This window comes from Antechinus flavipes, chromosome 1 (genome assembly GCF_016432865.1).
Source record: "Antechinus flavipes isolate AdamAnt ecotype Samford, QLD, Australia chromosome 1, AdamAnt_v2, whole genome shotgun sequence".
Lineage (NCBI taxonomy): Eukaryota > Metazoa > Chordata > Mammalia > Dasyuromorphia > Dasyuridae > Antechinus > Antechinus flavipes.
This window is the reverse complement of record NC_067398.1, coordinates 324,965,404-324,982,231: the sequence shown is the minus strand read 5'-3', so window position 1 is coordinate 324,982,231 and position 16,828 is coordinate 324,965,404. Positions and strand designations below refer to the sequence as shown.

The following is a 16,828-nucleotide window of genomic DNA, read 5'->3' as shown; positions in this document are numbered from 1 at the left end:
ACTATAGGCAATAGACAATAGCCTTTATTTCCAAGAAGTCAGGTTATGGAAACTTTATTTTTTTCTTTTATTAATATCCACTTTTTGATCTTGATCTTACCTTTTCTCCTTTCATTCCTGGAAGGCCAGCAGCTCCATTAAATCCTGGATGACCATCAGGACCCTATTGAAATCAAAACAACTTATGAGACCAAGTTATCCCTCATAAAATAAATGAAGCATTATGATCAGACCTAAACCAAATTTCTGAGATCAATTTGCCTTTCAATGTGTGTGCTGTCTTCAATGCTGTATTTTAATGTTTTACCTGTTAGGGGGCTTATACCCAGAATCATTAAAAAGACATTAGCACAATGATATAGATCAGTAGATGAAGAAACAGAAACCCAGAGAGGTTAAGAAATTCATTCAAGTTTACCTAAATAAGAAGCAGATAAGTTGAAGTTCAAAATCTAGAATTTTAAATTACAAATCTAGTTCTCTTTCTACTATACTACATTGCTTTTGGTACTTCATTTTTATTTCCACAGAAGCATCGGCCACATCTACAATAGGTATAGCCACTGGCTAAAAGGTTTTAAGTAAAAATATTGTTTTTGGTGACTATACAGAAGCAGAAAAAAATGATTTGGTGGCATATATATAGTTTGTGAGATGGGCAGCTCTTAAGCCTAAAAATAAAAGATCCAAATGATCTTTGGATAGTGAGCAAAAAAGTGGAATCTCAAGAGAAAAACCTTGAAATTAAACCTTAACTTTTTTTTTTAATCCTGAGGCAATTGGAGTTAAGTGACTTATCCAGGATTATACAACTAAAATGTGTTAAGTGTCTGAATCCAGATTTGAACTCAGGTCCTCCTTACTTCAGGGCCAGCGCTCTATCCACTGTGTCACCTAGCTGTTCCTCCTTAACTTGTTTTTAAGAAAATCACAAATTCTCCATAAAAATAGTTGTCTCTTTGGTATCTTCTACAACTTTCTATCAATTCTGATTATAACTCGAACTCAGGAGGGGCTTCTAGATGGGAAATCAAAGTCAATAGAAATCAGTTGTCTTAAGGCAACTTAGTCTTTGGCTTTAATTTTTAAAAGAAGTGAAAGTAAATCTTGGATATGCAGTGTCAATAACACACACACACACACACACACACACACACACACACACACATCACATGCTCCCCCCATTTCTTTCCTTTCCTGTCAGCTTTTACCCTATCTGTAAATGAAGTAATTTTTTTTTACTGCTTTTCAGCTCATTTCTGCTTTTTTTGGTTGTGTTGCAGAATACTTTGATTCATTAAAAAAAATCCAGTTGTAAAAAACTGGGTCATGTGTCTTCAGATGTCTTCATTAAAACACTAATATCATGTGATATTAGTTTACTCAGAGTTAATTAATTAAGATCAACCAGAGAAAAGGCACTACAAGTATGTGTTATTGTTATAAAAAATGGATCATAAACTCTGATTAAAAAAGGGTCAAAGGGAAGAGATTGTTTTGAAATATTAAAAAGAGCTGAAAGTTGTATAGCAGTTGGTTGCTCTAAAATATGTATAAACTTTAGTGATCTTGCTGAAACAGTGTTTTACCATGTAATTAGAAAGGAAATTTGATATAATTGTTTTCTCTAGGATTACCTCTTTGAAAATTCAGAATAAGTTGGGAATGATAACACCAAAGTCAAAGAGAAGTTCAAGGAATACAAATTTTAGAAATTGGAGTTTCAAGTTGTAATGTATGATTGTGATGAAATACATGAAGAGAAGGATGGTTTCAGAAAAACCTGGGAAGGCTTATATAGAGTATTACAAAGTGAAGTGAGGAGATCACCAGGAGAACACTGCACACAGTAAATGCAATATTATGATAATCAACTGTGAAAGACTTAGCCATGGTGATCAAAACAATGATCCAAGGCCATGGTGATCAAAACAATGATCCAAGACCATGCTGGACTCATAATGAAAAATATGATTTACCTCCAGAGAAAGAACTTATGAATCTCTGAGTGCAAATTGAAGCATAATTTTAAAATTTCCTTTATTTTTCTTGCTTTTCTTTTTGCAACATGGCTAATATGGAAATTTGTTACATGATTTTTCAATAACGAGGGAGGGACTAGAAGCAGGAAATTTTTAACTCAATTCTTTAAAAATGTCAAAAATCAATAAATAATACATTTTTAAAAAGAAATTTTAGTTTAATCACAGTTGACAATACATTATCCTTTTTAGTCAGTTATTTCTACTTATTGTAGGTGGTATACATAGTTGTGAAGAAACAAATCAAATTAGATCAATTAGCAATACTTGGAGTATTATAAAAAGAGGAAAATGCCCACCTCTTTAAGATTGCAAACACTATCTGTGAGAATGTTCACCCTTTTGTTCTTAGGATAGATCAATCTGAAAAATGGAGTCTGGCAGTTGGATGCTTAGAGAGAAAAGCATTCTGGATCGGCTGAAGGTCTGAAGATTTTTTTAACATGGTAAATATAATAAAATGAAAGAAAGGCAATAAGAATGATCTAAGGGGCAAAACTGTGGGTATGTATTAAGGGAATTAATTTGATGTATATGGAATTCTAGAATATCAGAGCTAGAAGGAGCCTTGGACATTAATTGATTGAACCCAAGGATAATGAAGTCAAAAGAAGTTATTTGGACAATTACATTAAGGCCAGTCAGTGAAAGAACTAGAACCACTGGTCTCAGTTTCTTTCCCAGTCACACCATATGGCCAAGAGAACTCTTCAACAAATTTTAGACATTCTATTAATTTGAATACAAAGTAAAATAGATAAGTAGAAAACAAGCAAGAGAGCCACTAGCTACCTTTGTTCATTGTGGAGGAACTATAACCCAAAGCACAGAAAAAATCAGTGAATATAATTGATAGTCCAATATTAGTAACATCTTAGAAAAGCATGAAGAATAGCAGAAGAATTACAAAAGTGGAAAATAACTGTCCCATTTTTAAAAAAAATGGAAGGGAATTAAGTCTGAAAACTATAAGCCAGTGAATTCATTCCTGGAAAAATTCTAAACTACAATATTAGAGGTTAGGAAACATTTAGAAAAGGAAGCAATGATAAAGATCCATCATAGATTTATCAAGAAAAGTCACAATGAATTAACCATATTTCTTTTGCTAATAGTAAGCCAGCATATCTAGAATATGCTATAATTACAATTTATTTGAATTTTATTTGTGTATTTTTGTTACATACTGTGGTTTCATAAAAGCCAAGAAATATGATTTTTGTACACAAAGAATAGAAGAAGAGGATTATATGTAACGTGGATCTCTATTATATATAACATTTTTTCTAAGTTTATGATAAATTTGGCACAGTTTCAAAGCTGTCCTGCTTGTTTGTGTATTCCCATGAACTTCTTTCTGTTATATATATTTTTAATGCTTGAATGATATTCTTTTCTCTCTTTTCTTTTTAATTTTTTTGGGGGGATGGGGAATCACTAACACTAGCATTCCTCTACTCCCCCAATAAGTGTCCCACCTATCATAACAAATGGATAGAATCAAGGGAAAAAACAACAAAACATCAATCTACATATTGACCATTTTTCATTCTGAACCTAGATCAACTAACTTCTTGTACAGTGCTTTTTTCGTTAAAACTGCCATTTACTCTATCTCTTATTTTCACCAGGCCAAGCAATCTAGAAATGGCTTAAGGTGCTGAATTAACCCAAAGAAGGAATGTGTGATTTCTTATACTCACTGGGGGCCCTGGTTCACCAGATGGTCCATCTTCTCCAGGTGAACCAGGGGGTCCTATATATAATTCAGATCCTGGTTCTCCTGGAAGACCTGGTGATCCTGGAGGTCCTGGTGGTCCAGGAGGGCCCTGAAAACAAAACAAAACAACAAAAAAAGAAATAATAATTGAGAATTGCTTAGTAGTTATTTCAGTCACATATGACTCTTTATGATCCCATTTGGGGTTTTTGTGGCAAACTTACTGAAGTGGTTTGTCATTTCCTTCTCTAATTCATTTTACAATTAGGAATTAAGGCAAATAAAATTAAGTGAATTACATAGCCATTATATGTCTGAGACTAGATTTGAACTCAGGAAGACAATTTCCTGATTCCAAGGCTATGTCTCTATCCACTTTGCCACCTAGCTGCCTCTATTAAAGATTATTAAATAATTAACAAGATCAATTAGCCAAAATGTTCATGGAATGAGAAGCTCTGATTAAATGCATTTTAACTTTCATAAAACCAGCATTTTTGTTTTAGCTATTGTCAATGAAAATCTTTTTATACTCAATATTCAACTATGGGGATAATCAGAAAGTAAGTAATAGGTAAAGTAGAAAAGGCAAAGAATCTGGAAGGTGGCCTTGTACCCAAGATGAGAATAACTTTACATTACAAGCTCCATTAGCCAAGTGAACAAGGGATTGGGATAGTTCTGGGATGTGGGAACTGCAGTTAGAACCTAGTCCTGGAGGAAAGTCAAAATTGTAGAGAGAGATTTGAGTGTTGTTTCTGAATTGAAGTGATAATTTAAATTCTAAGAGTTAATGAGAGTTTATAAAAAGAAAGAAAAGAAAAAACACCCTAAGCTTAGTGAAAACTCACATTTAGAACACAGAAGAAGAGATAAAGAGTAAGAGAAAGTATTAATAACAGCAGTAAAAATAGCTACCATTTATATGATACTATAAAACACTTTACCAATAATATCTCTTGTTATTCTCACAATAACTGTGAGAGGTAATATTTTTACCTCCATTTTACAGATGAGGAAACTGAGGAAGATCAGAGTTAAGTAACTTGGCCAGAGTCACACAGATTTGAGACCACAGGAGTCATCAAGTCCTCATTTACAAAATGAAGCTGACACACAGGGATGATAAGTAACTATAAGTGTTAGACTGAGGGTCAGACCCAGCTCTTCTCAAGACAAATCCACTGTCTTTCCATTTTAATATGAAAGATCCAATAAAGTTCCAATAAGGGAATAGAGTTAATATTGGCAAATACTACAAGGAAAATGAGACTTGGTCATGACCTAAAGATGTGTTTTACATGAAGGTGGAGGACATGAAGGAGAACAGATCATGAAGAATTAGTCTACTTCATGAGAGAAATTTGTGAGAGGTGAGAAACAGTAATGCTGATAGTAATTCACCCCAGGTTTTATCACTTAAACTTTCATATTTAATCAGTTCTTAGTTGGGTCCAATGTGGATTCATACTTACTCTTAGCAGTTCTCCACTGCCTTCAAAGAGAACAGAGCTAGAATCAGAATCAGAGCCAGAGCCAGAACCAGAGCCAGAATTAGCATCAAAGCCAGAACCATCAATCTCCATCATACCCTGTGACAAAGGGAAATCATTCTTAAAACTTGTTTTAAACCAGCACTTTGTAAGGTTGATTATGTTTTTGAAAATCTTTGGCCATTTCAATACTTAGAGAGCTATCTAAAGAAGAAAACAGATCTTTAACAAGAACTTATTGATATTTTATTTAATAACATCAAAGGGTATTGATTTGAAACATTAAAAGGAACCAGTTATTCAATAACTATTTACTCTTACTACAACAAGTATCTATGAGGTACTATGGGGATGTACTAAATTATAAGACATGATTCCTACCCACACTTCCCCCAAGAAGTTATGTCTGGAGACAGTTTAGAATCAGAACATCTTCCTTTCATTGGCACAAGGCAAAATGATACATGATACCAATGTACCTGAAGGTACATTGAGGAAGACTTCATGGAAGAAAAGGCTTTTGAACTTGACTTAATAGTTAAGTCACACAGCTGGGACTCTCATTGGCTATACTTCATTTTCTTTTTTCTTTTTTTTTTTTTTTTTTTGTTTTGTTTTGTTTTGTTTTGTTTTGTTTTTTTTCTTTTTTTTCTTTTTTTTTTTTTTTTACTTCATTTTCCACAGAAGTCCTAGTTATATCTACCTTTGTTTCCTCTTTCTATTTTTTAGTTCCTATTTCCACTTAAGAGAAATGATTATTTTGCTCTCATATTAATCAAAATTATGTTATTAATTATTAACAAAATTATTAATAAAATTAATCAATTATTAAAATTGGGAAGACCCCAGATTTTCCTCCTGTTCTATTTCCTTGTCCAGTCTCTCAAGGACAGGGCTGATGGAAAACAGGACTAACATTGTCTTCACCTAACCAGCTCAGATGTGGGTGGGAGATATGGATCTCTATATGGATAGTTTCTTTATCCAAGAGTCTCTCTGAGCCCTTTATTTCAGTGAGCTCACATCTCTTTGTAAAGTTCACCTCTCATTAAGTGTTAAACAATGAGAGTTCATTGTCATCCTCAGGAACACCTCTCCTTCAGGAGCACAAAAACTTTAAGTCCTATTGCCTTGACTGTTTTAGACATTCAAGAATTGACCTTTTATTTAAAATGCTGGCATCATTAATAACATGATTAAATTACCCAAAAATATGTCTCTCAAACTTTTAAAATGTCTACACTTGATTTGTCTAGTATCTTTTAATATGGAACCTCACCAATCTTGTGCCATCAATAAGCCTTAAGATATTATTTTTTTTTTTTTTTTTATAATAAATTTTATTTTTATTTAATAATAACTTCGCATTGACAGAATCCATGCCAGGATAATTTCTACACGACATTATCCCTTGCAATCACTTATGTTTCGTTTTTTCCCCCTCCCTCCCTCCTCCCGCCCCCAGGATGGCAAGCAGTCCTATATATGCTAAACATGTTGCAGTATATCCTAGATACAATACATATTTGCAGAACCAAACAGTTCTCTTGTTGCACAGGGAGAATTGGATTCAGAAGGTAAAAATAACTCAGGAAGAAAATCAAAAATGCAAATAGTTCACATTCCTTTCCCAGTATTCCTTCTTTGGGTGTAGCTGTTTCTGTCCATCATTTCTCCAATGAAACTCAGTTAAGTCTCTTTGTCAGAGAAATCCACTTCCATCAGAAAGCCTTAAGATATTATTGCCATGCTTCTTTCTTATCTTCATTTAAGTGCTTTATCTACCATGTTTGTTTATTCTCTCAAAGACTTTTATAAATTATTTTCCCTTATAATAAACACATTATCCTTTCCTCATTAGATTTTCTTGCTAAAGTGTTTAATGATTTGACCTTCCATTATGAATTCCATGAATGTGATTTCAAGAACTGAAACAATTTATAGTTCTCAAGAGATTATATATAATTCACACATATGTGTGAATATATGTACGCAAATGCTAGACCCAACTATGTCTCTCTTTCATACATATAATCCAATGTAATAAAATAAAATGATATAGTATGATATAATATAACATATTATAATATCATAATATAATCTTAAAGAACTATAGTTTGTTTTGAAGGCAGATACATAGGATTGATAAAGAAAAGCTTCATTCTTCTCATCTTTTGGTTTCACAAAAAATTACTATAGATTACAACATAGATAAGAACCTCACCAATGTTCCAGGAGGTCCAGATGGTCCAGGGGAACCTGGAAAGCCAGGAAGACCTGGCTTTCCTTCACCAGGATCACCCTAAAGGGAAGGAAAGTCAACAAAGTTTAGACTTCTTCCACTTTCCCAGCCTCTCTTTCAGTTAGATGCTTCATCCATTTTCAAAAAACAACTAGTTGTGTTTGAGACATTACATATCTTCAGTCAAGAATCATTCCCAAGTTTTGTCAAATGCCTACTTGATTGCCTTCCCTCAAATCTGCTACTGACCCTTATCATCACTAACCCTTCCAAATACTTATTTGAAAAGAATAGAGAAAAGAAAATGAACAAAAATCATTATCCCAGGGCTTTTCATAAGGGATAATATGGATTGAGAGCTGCTTTCATAGTGCTCCCTTAACTCCTAACTCTTCCTCTCTGCCCCCCTCTCTCCCCCCCTCCTCCCCAGCTATTGCTTAGTTATACTACTTGGATTTCTAGAAGTTAGAGATTCACTTGTGTTTACAAGTAAGAGCAGATAAGGAGGTTAGAAAGGTAGCAATGACTAACTTCATCCATTTAAACATTTTGGCCAGGCCAGCTATTTATCAGAATAAGGGAGAAGACAGCTCCATTCCTTTTTCTGCCTTCGGGGTGAAACATTGACATAGGCTATGTGAATGTAGCTATATAGCTACATTAGAATCATTCCTTCTCTTCACTCTCTGACACCAGCATGATAAGTCACGTTAAGAATATTAGTTCAATACACTCAGCTACATTATGGGTTAAATAGGTTTTGGTGGGATAATCAGATAACCTATTTGTTACTTTAGGATCTGGAATATAGTATCTCCTCCCCCTCCCCCCCAAAAAAGACCCCTACTCATAAATGAATTTTTGACACAACTGGTTTATATAATGGGAGCTCATTAAAGTTCTATGTGACACTGGCTTATAGAATTTTGTTATAAAGAAAGAATTCCTCCATCTTGTACATACACAATTGAAGATTTGAGCTAACTGTTGGGCTTTAAATTTTTGCCTATTCAATTTCACTATTTTTGTTTTTTGGTGGCTCATTTAATTATGACTGCTGAGATTCATTTCATAGTGTTCGGTTTGTGGTTTTCATGACCCTTTTAATTATGCATATAAGGACATGTTTGTTTCTTAGAATTTTGTAAATGCAATTATTATCCTTCCTCTCTTAAATGATATTGCTTATAAGAAAACATATGCATGCACACATTTCTATATTGCTATGTTAATCATTGAAGCCAATCTCCCTCTGCCCTCTTTGTTGGGATTTTAATGTTTTAGAAGTCTATTTTAGTTCCTCCTTTGATTCTCATTTGAGAACAATCCAAAAATGATCTCCAGACATTAGCCAGACAATTTAATTGGTAGTACTCCTGGGAAGAGCTTTCTGCTCATAATAATTGATTGTCCTATTTCTTTCTTCTGTTTTCATCTCAGAAATCTACTCTCCATTTCTCCAGTTGTAACTGCAAAGATATGTGTCTATCTGGGCTCCTCATAGGACCTAGGATCAGGTCCTCCATAACTCCTTTGTTATCAGACTTTGAGGAAATGAGGAAAGATTATAATCTCATATTCTCATTTCCCCCAAACTCTTGTTGTAAATAGACAGTCTCCCTCCCCACCAATCACCATCTTCAATCAGGATGAGCCAGAAATGAATAAAAAATGGGGAAGTATCTCAAACATACAACAGAGATGTAACTTCTCCTATACAAAAAGTAAAGCTGGGAAGTTGTCTTGAGGTATTAATGGAATATCTCTCCCATTTAATTGCAGTTGTGAAGAACCACACACTCTAGCCTCATGCTCTCCTGATGATTTTAAAAAATACCCTCAATACATCTTTTTCTTTTTTTGTACATATAAGTCATGTGTGTGTGTGTGGGGGGGGGAGCTTGCTCTGTTCCCCTTCCTGGAACAGACACTAAATTATAAAATTATTCTCTCACTTGGAGAGGTATTTGCCACCAACTATAGGAATTGAAAAAGGCAGGAGAAACTCATCAAGTCCTCTTCCCATTTAAAAAATCTTTTGCAGAAATTCAGCCAGAAAGTCCTCCTAACAATTATTTCAGTGAGTAGCGCTAACTTAATTGCCCAGGGATGTTGTTAGCCTATTTTGTCTTTATCTGAATCACTATTCTATTATGAAATGTGATAGAGATGATTAAAATGATATATATATATTTTAAAAACTCACAGCAATAAACTTAAAGCAACTTCATTTTTTAACACTAGCTCTTTATGTACATACCTTTTCCCCTTTTGAGCCAGCCTGTCCTTTTGGTCCTGGGAGTCCTCTTTCACCCTAAAATTAAGTTGCTTTATTAAAATGTTGAATTCAAAACAACTCTGAGATACCACTACACACCTGTTAGATTGGCTAAGATTACAGGAAAAGATAATGATGAATGTTGGAGGGGATATGGAGAAAACTGGGCCACAAAGCTAGTTGTGAATGGATCCAACCATTATCCATGCATATGCTTTATCAATAAAAAGCTATAATAATCATTTTTTAAATGTTGAATTCAACCCAACTAGATGTTCTTTAATCTCTGTAGTCCTCATTAGTAGGAAAAGAGAGGCTAAAATTTCAGGTTTGGTCTTCATGTAAAAGAAAGGATAACTGTATCTCATCCCTCCAAAATGTTACTCTTAGGAGAATCAGAGCACTTTAGTTACACAAAGGGCAAATTTGGGTACAAAGAGGCATAATAACAACAACTTCAAGTTATATTGTATTTTTGTACTTTATGATAAATAATTAATTAAAAAAAATTATTTTGTCATAAACTATCCTGAGAAATAGACCATACAAGAAGTACCCCCAATTTGTGGCTGAGAAAATTGTCTTTTAGGGTGGTGAAGAGACTACTCAAGGTCACATTAAAGTGAAAAAGCAAGGATTCTGACTGAGACTTCAAAGGCACTATGTTACAGCTGAAAAGTGTCCCTTTTAGAGTCAGAGGATTTGGGTTCCATTGATCACATTACTGATCCTTTCTGGGCTATGATTTCCTCAGCTATAAAAGGAAAGGCTTTGATTAGATGCTTTTGAGGTCCTTCCCACTATCCTAGGATTTCAGGGACTAGGGCTCTGGATTTGAAGTCAGAGAGACAAAATTTCAATTTTTTACTTCAAATTCTTACTAGCTTGTAATATTGGGCAAATAAATTAACTCACTGAGCCTCAGTTTCCTCATTAGTAAAGTGGAGAAAATGACATTATTTTCTTCACAAGGTTCACAAAGTTCAAAAGAGATACTATGCACCACTATAAATTACTATTTATTGTCATTCTTTCTACCTTTAAATTCATCTTTTTTTTTGCATCAAACCAGAAAACCTCCCAATGGTCAATATATATATATATTTCATCTTAAACTCTCTAAAAGAGAATTGTGGCTGTGGAAAGAATATATTAATCAGTCAACTAGCATTTATTAAATTTCTACTATATGTTAAATGCTATATATAACTATATATATATAAATGCTAACTATAAGTTAAATGCTAACTTAGTCGAATTCAGTTCTAAGTATCTGCGTTGCAGAAAACCCCGAAATATAACCAATCCACTAAGGGATTTACACAGTGGTGCAAATCGCATTGTTGATAGAAACAGTAACTGTAACTGTTGTCTATAACAAATTGTTGAAATAACAGAATATTTATTTATAGCCTGAGTTCACAGGATTCATTAGGTTTATAGTGAACATCTTATTCCATACTTGTTTGGTTAGAATACAGTGAAAATTGATTTACAGATTTTTGGTTTTGGTTGTTTCAGTCATGTCTGTCTTTTCTTGACTCCATTTGGGTTTTCTTAGCAGAAATACTGAAGTGGCTTGCCATTTTCTTCTCCAGCTCATTTTACAAATGAGGAACTGAGGCAAATAGGTTCAAGTGACTTGCTTAGGGCCACAAAGCTAGTTACTCTCTGAGGCTGAATTTGAATTTAGATCTTTATGACTCCAGGTCTACTGTGCTACCTAGGAGCCCTGATTAACAAACACCTAACAATTTCTTTCACAATCTTAAATTTGCCTGAAGAAGTTTCTGCGGGTTGGATTCTTAGAGGAAGTGGGGGAGGGGGAGAAAGAAGGGAAGGGATGACAGATGACCAGAGAGGAGACAAAAAGGAAACATACTTCCATCTAAAAGTATGTATTGGAAAAACCATTTAATCTCTGGATCTGAATTTCCTGATCTGAAAATGGGAGTGCTAGAGAACCTCTTAGGTTCTTTGCAGCTCAAAATCTATGAGCTCCTAAGAATATAACTCAGGAGTGTTGGCTGATTATAACCAATACTATTATGACTACATACCTTGGAGTGAGAAGTAGTGTTTGTGTGTGTATATACTGAATATATATATATATTCAATATATATCCATATAACAGAATCAATAGATTGCCATATATTCATAGAAAAGAATTTTTGGGAAAGATGAGCCCTGGATTGGCAGATGATATAGCTAGTCATCCAAAGAGGGAGAGTGGAACAATGAGATGCCCAGCATCTTTACTCACATGATATATAATTGACAACTCATAAGAATACTTAAAAGTCCAGGAAAGAATAATGAATCATTTCCCTGTGCATCATTCTTTATACCCTTTGTTGGATTCTATTCTTAATCCCTTTGCTGACCTTTCTATTCTTGAGCAACTCACATATCTTCCACATAATTCTTACAAATTTATAGCCTTAAGCCCTGAAAATGGACAATAGATCTATTCCATATTACACCGATCATTTATTAGTTTGTTACTTATATAACTGTACTGTCAATCTATCAACAAGCATTTGTTAAGCACCTATGACATGCTAGGCACTGGGCTTGGGAAGAGCTGTCCAAATATTCCCTTACCTTTCAAAGGAAGAAACCTTGCTTCAGAAAGATTAGTTGACTTGTCCATAGTCACCCATGGAAGGGGGGTTACCTGTTTTGTCATGTTTAGAGATTTTATTCCTTCATCTTGAAAAACAGCAACAAAAAACATCTTTGAATTGGACCTTTACTTCTCAACCATAGAAAGTATATTAACTTTATTCTTTCTGATGGTCTCCTGGTATGAACTCCATCAGCCTGGTATTTGATAAAGCTGCAGGCACGCTATAACATTTCCTTGTTCATGATGAAATCTGGCCCTGTAGCTCTTAAGTTGATCTCTAATCACTCATTTAGCCAATAAATGTTTATTATGTACCTATAATGTGCTGGGCATTCTGCCAAATACTGAGGATACAAAGAAAGACAAAAGACAATTGCTGATCTCAAGGAGTTCATTGTCTAATTGGGAAGACAACATGCAAACATCATGTACAACTAAAAAATATATATATATATGTATATATATATATATACATACACACACACACACACATATATATATATATATATATATATATATATATATATATATGATAAATGAGAGATAATCAACAAAGGGGGTAGAGAAAATGCTTCTTATGGAAGATGATTATTTTCCCTAAGTCTTGAAGGAAAACAGGGAAGAAGGCAGAGATACAGAAAGAGAGAATTCTAAGCATGAGGGACAGTCAATAAAAATGCTGGAAGAGAACAGCAAGGAGAATAGTGTTCCTTGATTGCAGAATATTTGGTGGGGAAAATAAAAGTGTAAGAAGAGTGGGAAAATTGAATGAGGTAGATTATGAAAAGCTTTGAATACCAAACAGAGGATGTTATATTTAATCCTAGAAGTAAAAGGGTAAGATAGAAGTTTATTGAATAAGTGAATTAGGTACATAGTCAGACTTGCTCTTTAAAATAATCTTTAAAAACTGTGGCAGCTAAGTGGAGAATAGCCCAAAGTGAAGAAAAACATATGACAGGGACCAGCAGGTTATTGGAATAGTCCAGATATAAGATAATGGGGGCTTGTAGAATGATGGCAGTGTCAGAGAAGGGAAGGGGATATATCAAAGAGATGGTATGAAGGTAAAACCAGCAGGCCTTCACAACAGTTTGGATGTAGGGGATGAGAGAGAGTGAGTAATTGAGGATGAAAACTAGGTTTTGAGCCTCAATACCTGGGAAACTGGTGGCACCCTTGACAATAATAGGGAAATTAGGAAAAGGGGAGAAATGATGTTCTCTTGGGGAAAGATGAGTTCTCTTTTAGGCATGCTGAATTTAAAGAGGTCTAAAAGACACCCAGTTCAAAATTTCATATTCTTGAATTTCTTTTTCCCCTTTAAAATGCTTATGTGTTTACATTAATTAAAGTAATACTCCCTTAGAAGTTATGTTCCACTTTTCACAAATACCCTCAATCCTGGCTTGTAACAAAGAAGTGTAATTGAGCAAAACAGAACAATCAATATATTGTTGGGCCTAAATGTCTACCCTCTACCCTTTGTTACTTTATACAGGTTCCTGTATCTTGCATTTAAGATATAAATCCTCTATATTTGAGGAAGTGCTTAGTAGTTTTACATATACTGAAGGGAAAGAATTAGTTGGATAAAAAAGACAGAATAGAAATTGAGGCACAGAAAGAGCAACATTTGAATTTCTATTCATTCTTAAGTGATTGGGTTTTCTCGGTGTATTCATTCTCACCCATACCTTGACTTTAATGTGATCTATCAGCTTTTCCATCAGCCCACTCATAGGACTTGAGCCATATAAAAGAAAATATGTCCTTGTAAATTAATGTTTTTCATTACTGCTGAAGGAAATTTGCCTGCTAACAGAATTAGACTTTGGTTACTATAAAGCCTTTTATGGTACTTGACACACAAGTGAGTTGAAAACCTAATATCACAATGAAATTGCTTAGCAAAAGTATAATCTTGGGTATGTCAAGGGCTGGAAGAAGGTAATCTAATATGTAACTCATAACCAAGAAACGTTATTAAATAGCCTTATGTGCATCCTTTGCTACTTTTGCATAATTGAAAAGCAGTTATTTAAAAATAAAAGTTTTATGCACTTCAAAAAAAAATGTTCCATAAACTATAGTTTTTCATATTGTTTTTAGTCAATGTTAAAGCAACACAGGTTGAAAAAACATAGTGCTCAAACTAAACAGAAGCTTTTTTTTTCTTGTGCACTTGTTAAGAATCTGGAATTTATCTTAAGAAATAAAATTCATGAGTTATGTAACATCAGGGTCCATGAATATAATGCATTTTATGAAGAATTTGTTTAGGGAGATTGGATCTTTGATTTCATCATTATGGGAAGCTCTTTCTATTGAGGGACTTCTTATAACTGCAATTCTGCATCTGATGCACGATTATGATCTCTCAGAGTTGCCTATAGCAATGAAAAATAAAATTATTTGCCAGGGTCATTTAGCCAACAAGTGTCTGAGGCAGGACTGGAACCCAGATCTTAACTCTGAGGTCAACTCTATTCCCCGTACCTGAATATTGAGATGAAAATTATTTAGTTTTTTTTTTTAAGTATTCTCCTTAACTTGGTTTTTCTCAACATTATGATGATTCAAGACAATTCCAATAGACCTGGGATAGATATTACCATTTATATATAGAAACAGAACTATGAAGATTGAATATGAATCACAGCACAATATTTTCACCTTTATTTGCTTTTTTTTTTCTCATAGATTTTTTTCCTTTTTGGTCTGATTTTTCTTGTACATTATAACAAATGAGGAAAGATATTTAAAAGGATTGTACATATTTAGCCTTTATCAAATTGCTTGCTGAATTGGGGAGGGGAGAAGAAATATTTAGAATACAAAATCTTACAAAAATAAATGTTGGAAACTATGTGTATTTGGAAAAATAAAATGTATTGAGGGAAAAAAAAGGATTCTCTTTAGTAAAAACTTAAAAACCGAATCTCATTAGCTAATCGATCAATTTAAATTAAGTAAAATATTCTCCTAAATAAGCATAAATGGAAACCTTTTTTTTAAAAACAGGTATGCCCTAAAAGGAAATGTGGGGAATTATAGAAGAAAGATTATAACACCAAAAGGGACAAATGTCTCTATTTTTTCTCCTACCCATGACCTAGCTATTTAAAAGGTGTTTGGATTTTAGTTCTGTGTATGTACCTTAGGGAGAAGAATGTAGCCAAATAGGAAGCTGTAAATAGAAACACAGGCTGTCTGTCACTTATATTTCTTCCTCACTAGTTTTGTCACCATGGATAAATCACACTTACCTACTGGGCCCACGATTCCCAAACCTCCCCACTTATAGCACAAAGGCAATACTGGAGAATGATTCAAGTCAATGAGATTGTAATGAACTCTTCAGAAACAAATAGGAATGAACAAGGCCACAGGAAGGAACCACTGGTACTCCTTCAACCCCACTGCCATGAATAATAACAATGTGATCTGTTGGGTCTTACGTCACATTAGTTTCCTTTTACTTCTGTAGTGACAATTCCAAAAATATTAACTGTTCCCTGTTAATGAAGGACCCAGATTTTCAAAGGTATCTACTAATAGAACTTTTTCCTTTCCTCATTTTAGGTGTAGAATGCTAACGTCATTCATTCACTTCTTCACTTGTTCATTTGAAAAAGTTACTGATTAGCTATCATGTGTATAAGAAGGCACCCCAAGCCTTCTACCCTTGGGGCATGTTCAACCAGCATTGCCCAAGGAGGACTACACAGCCTACTATTTCCAAAGGAAATAATAAAAGCAAATAATAAGTACAAAATAGGCATAATTTTACTGGCAGCAGAAGTCTGAATGATCCTTAATGGACCCTCCAACTCTTAAGATTTTTGAATCTGTGAATTCATCTTTTATTTAGACATACCATCACTCTGGTGCACACCCTCATGATTTCATTCCTAGACTAGCCTGCTGGTGGGCTTTTCTGACTCAAATCTCCCCTCACTCCTATTTATCCTCCATTTAGTCACTAATGTAATTTTCTTAAAGTATAGATCCAACCAGGAAATCACTTTCTCAATAAACTCCTCCCTAACGCCTCCAGAATCAAATATAAAATCCTCTGCTTTGTGTTCAAAATCTTTTATAACATAGGCCCTCCTACCTTTCCCGTCTTTTTACCCTTGCTCCCCATGATGCATTCTTTGACCCAGTGACTTTGGTCTCTGCTGTTTCACAGATAAGATACTCCATTTCTCTACTCCACCATTTTGTCTAACTGTGGTCCATGTGTTAAGTGCTCTCTCTCATCATTTCTTGGCTTTTATGCTTCCTTTAAGTCCCAATAAAATCCATTCTTCTAAAGGAAGCCTTTCCTTAAATCCTCTTAATTCTAGTGCTTCCCTTCGGTTAATTATTTCCTAACTATCCTATATTTAGCTCATTTCTATATATCTGTTCATTAGTT

At 34.1% G+C, this 16,828-nt stretch overlaps 1 protein-coding gene across 1 annotated transcript in view; it reads right to left on the bottom strand.

Moving 5' to 3' along the window:
* COL15A1 (collagen type XV alpha 1 chain) overlaps positions 1-16,828 on the bottom strand; it is a 196,182-nt gene that overhangs the window by 86,143 nt on the left and 93,211 nt on the right. The window contains exons 9-13 of the mRNA XM_051966718.1: positions 9,758-9,811; positions 7,480-7,557; positions 5,238-5,354; positions 3,746-3,871; positions 101-163 (exon numbers count right to left, since the gene is read on the bottom strand). Coding sequence (XP_051822678.1) covers positions 101-163; positions 3,746-3,871; positions 5,238-5,354; positions 7,480-7,557; positions 9,758-9,811 — 438 coding nt within the window. The remainder of the gene's footprint in view (positions 1-100; positions 164-3,745; positions 3,872-5,237; positions 5,355-7,479; positions 7,558-9,757; positions 9,812-16,828) is intronic.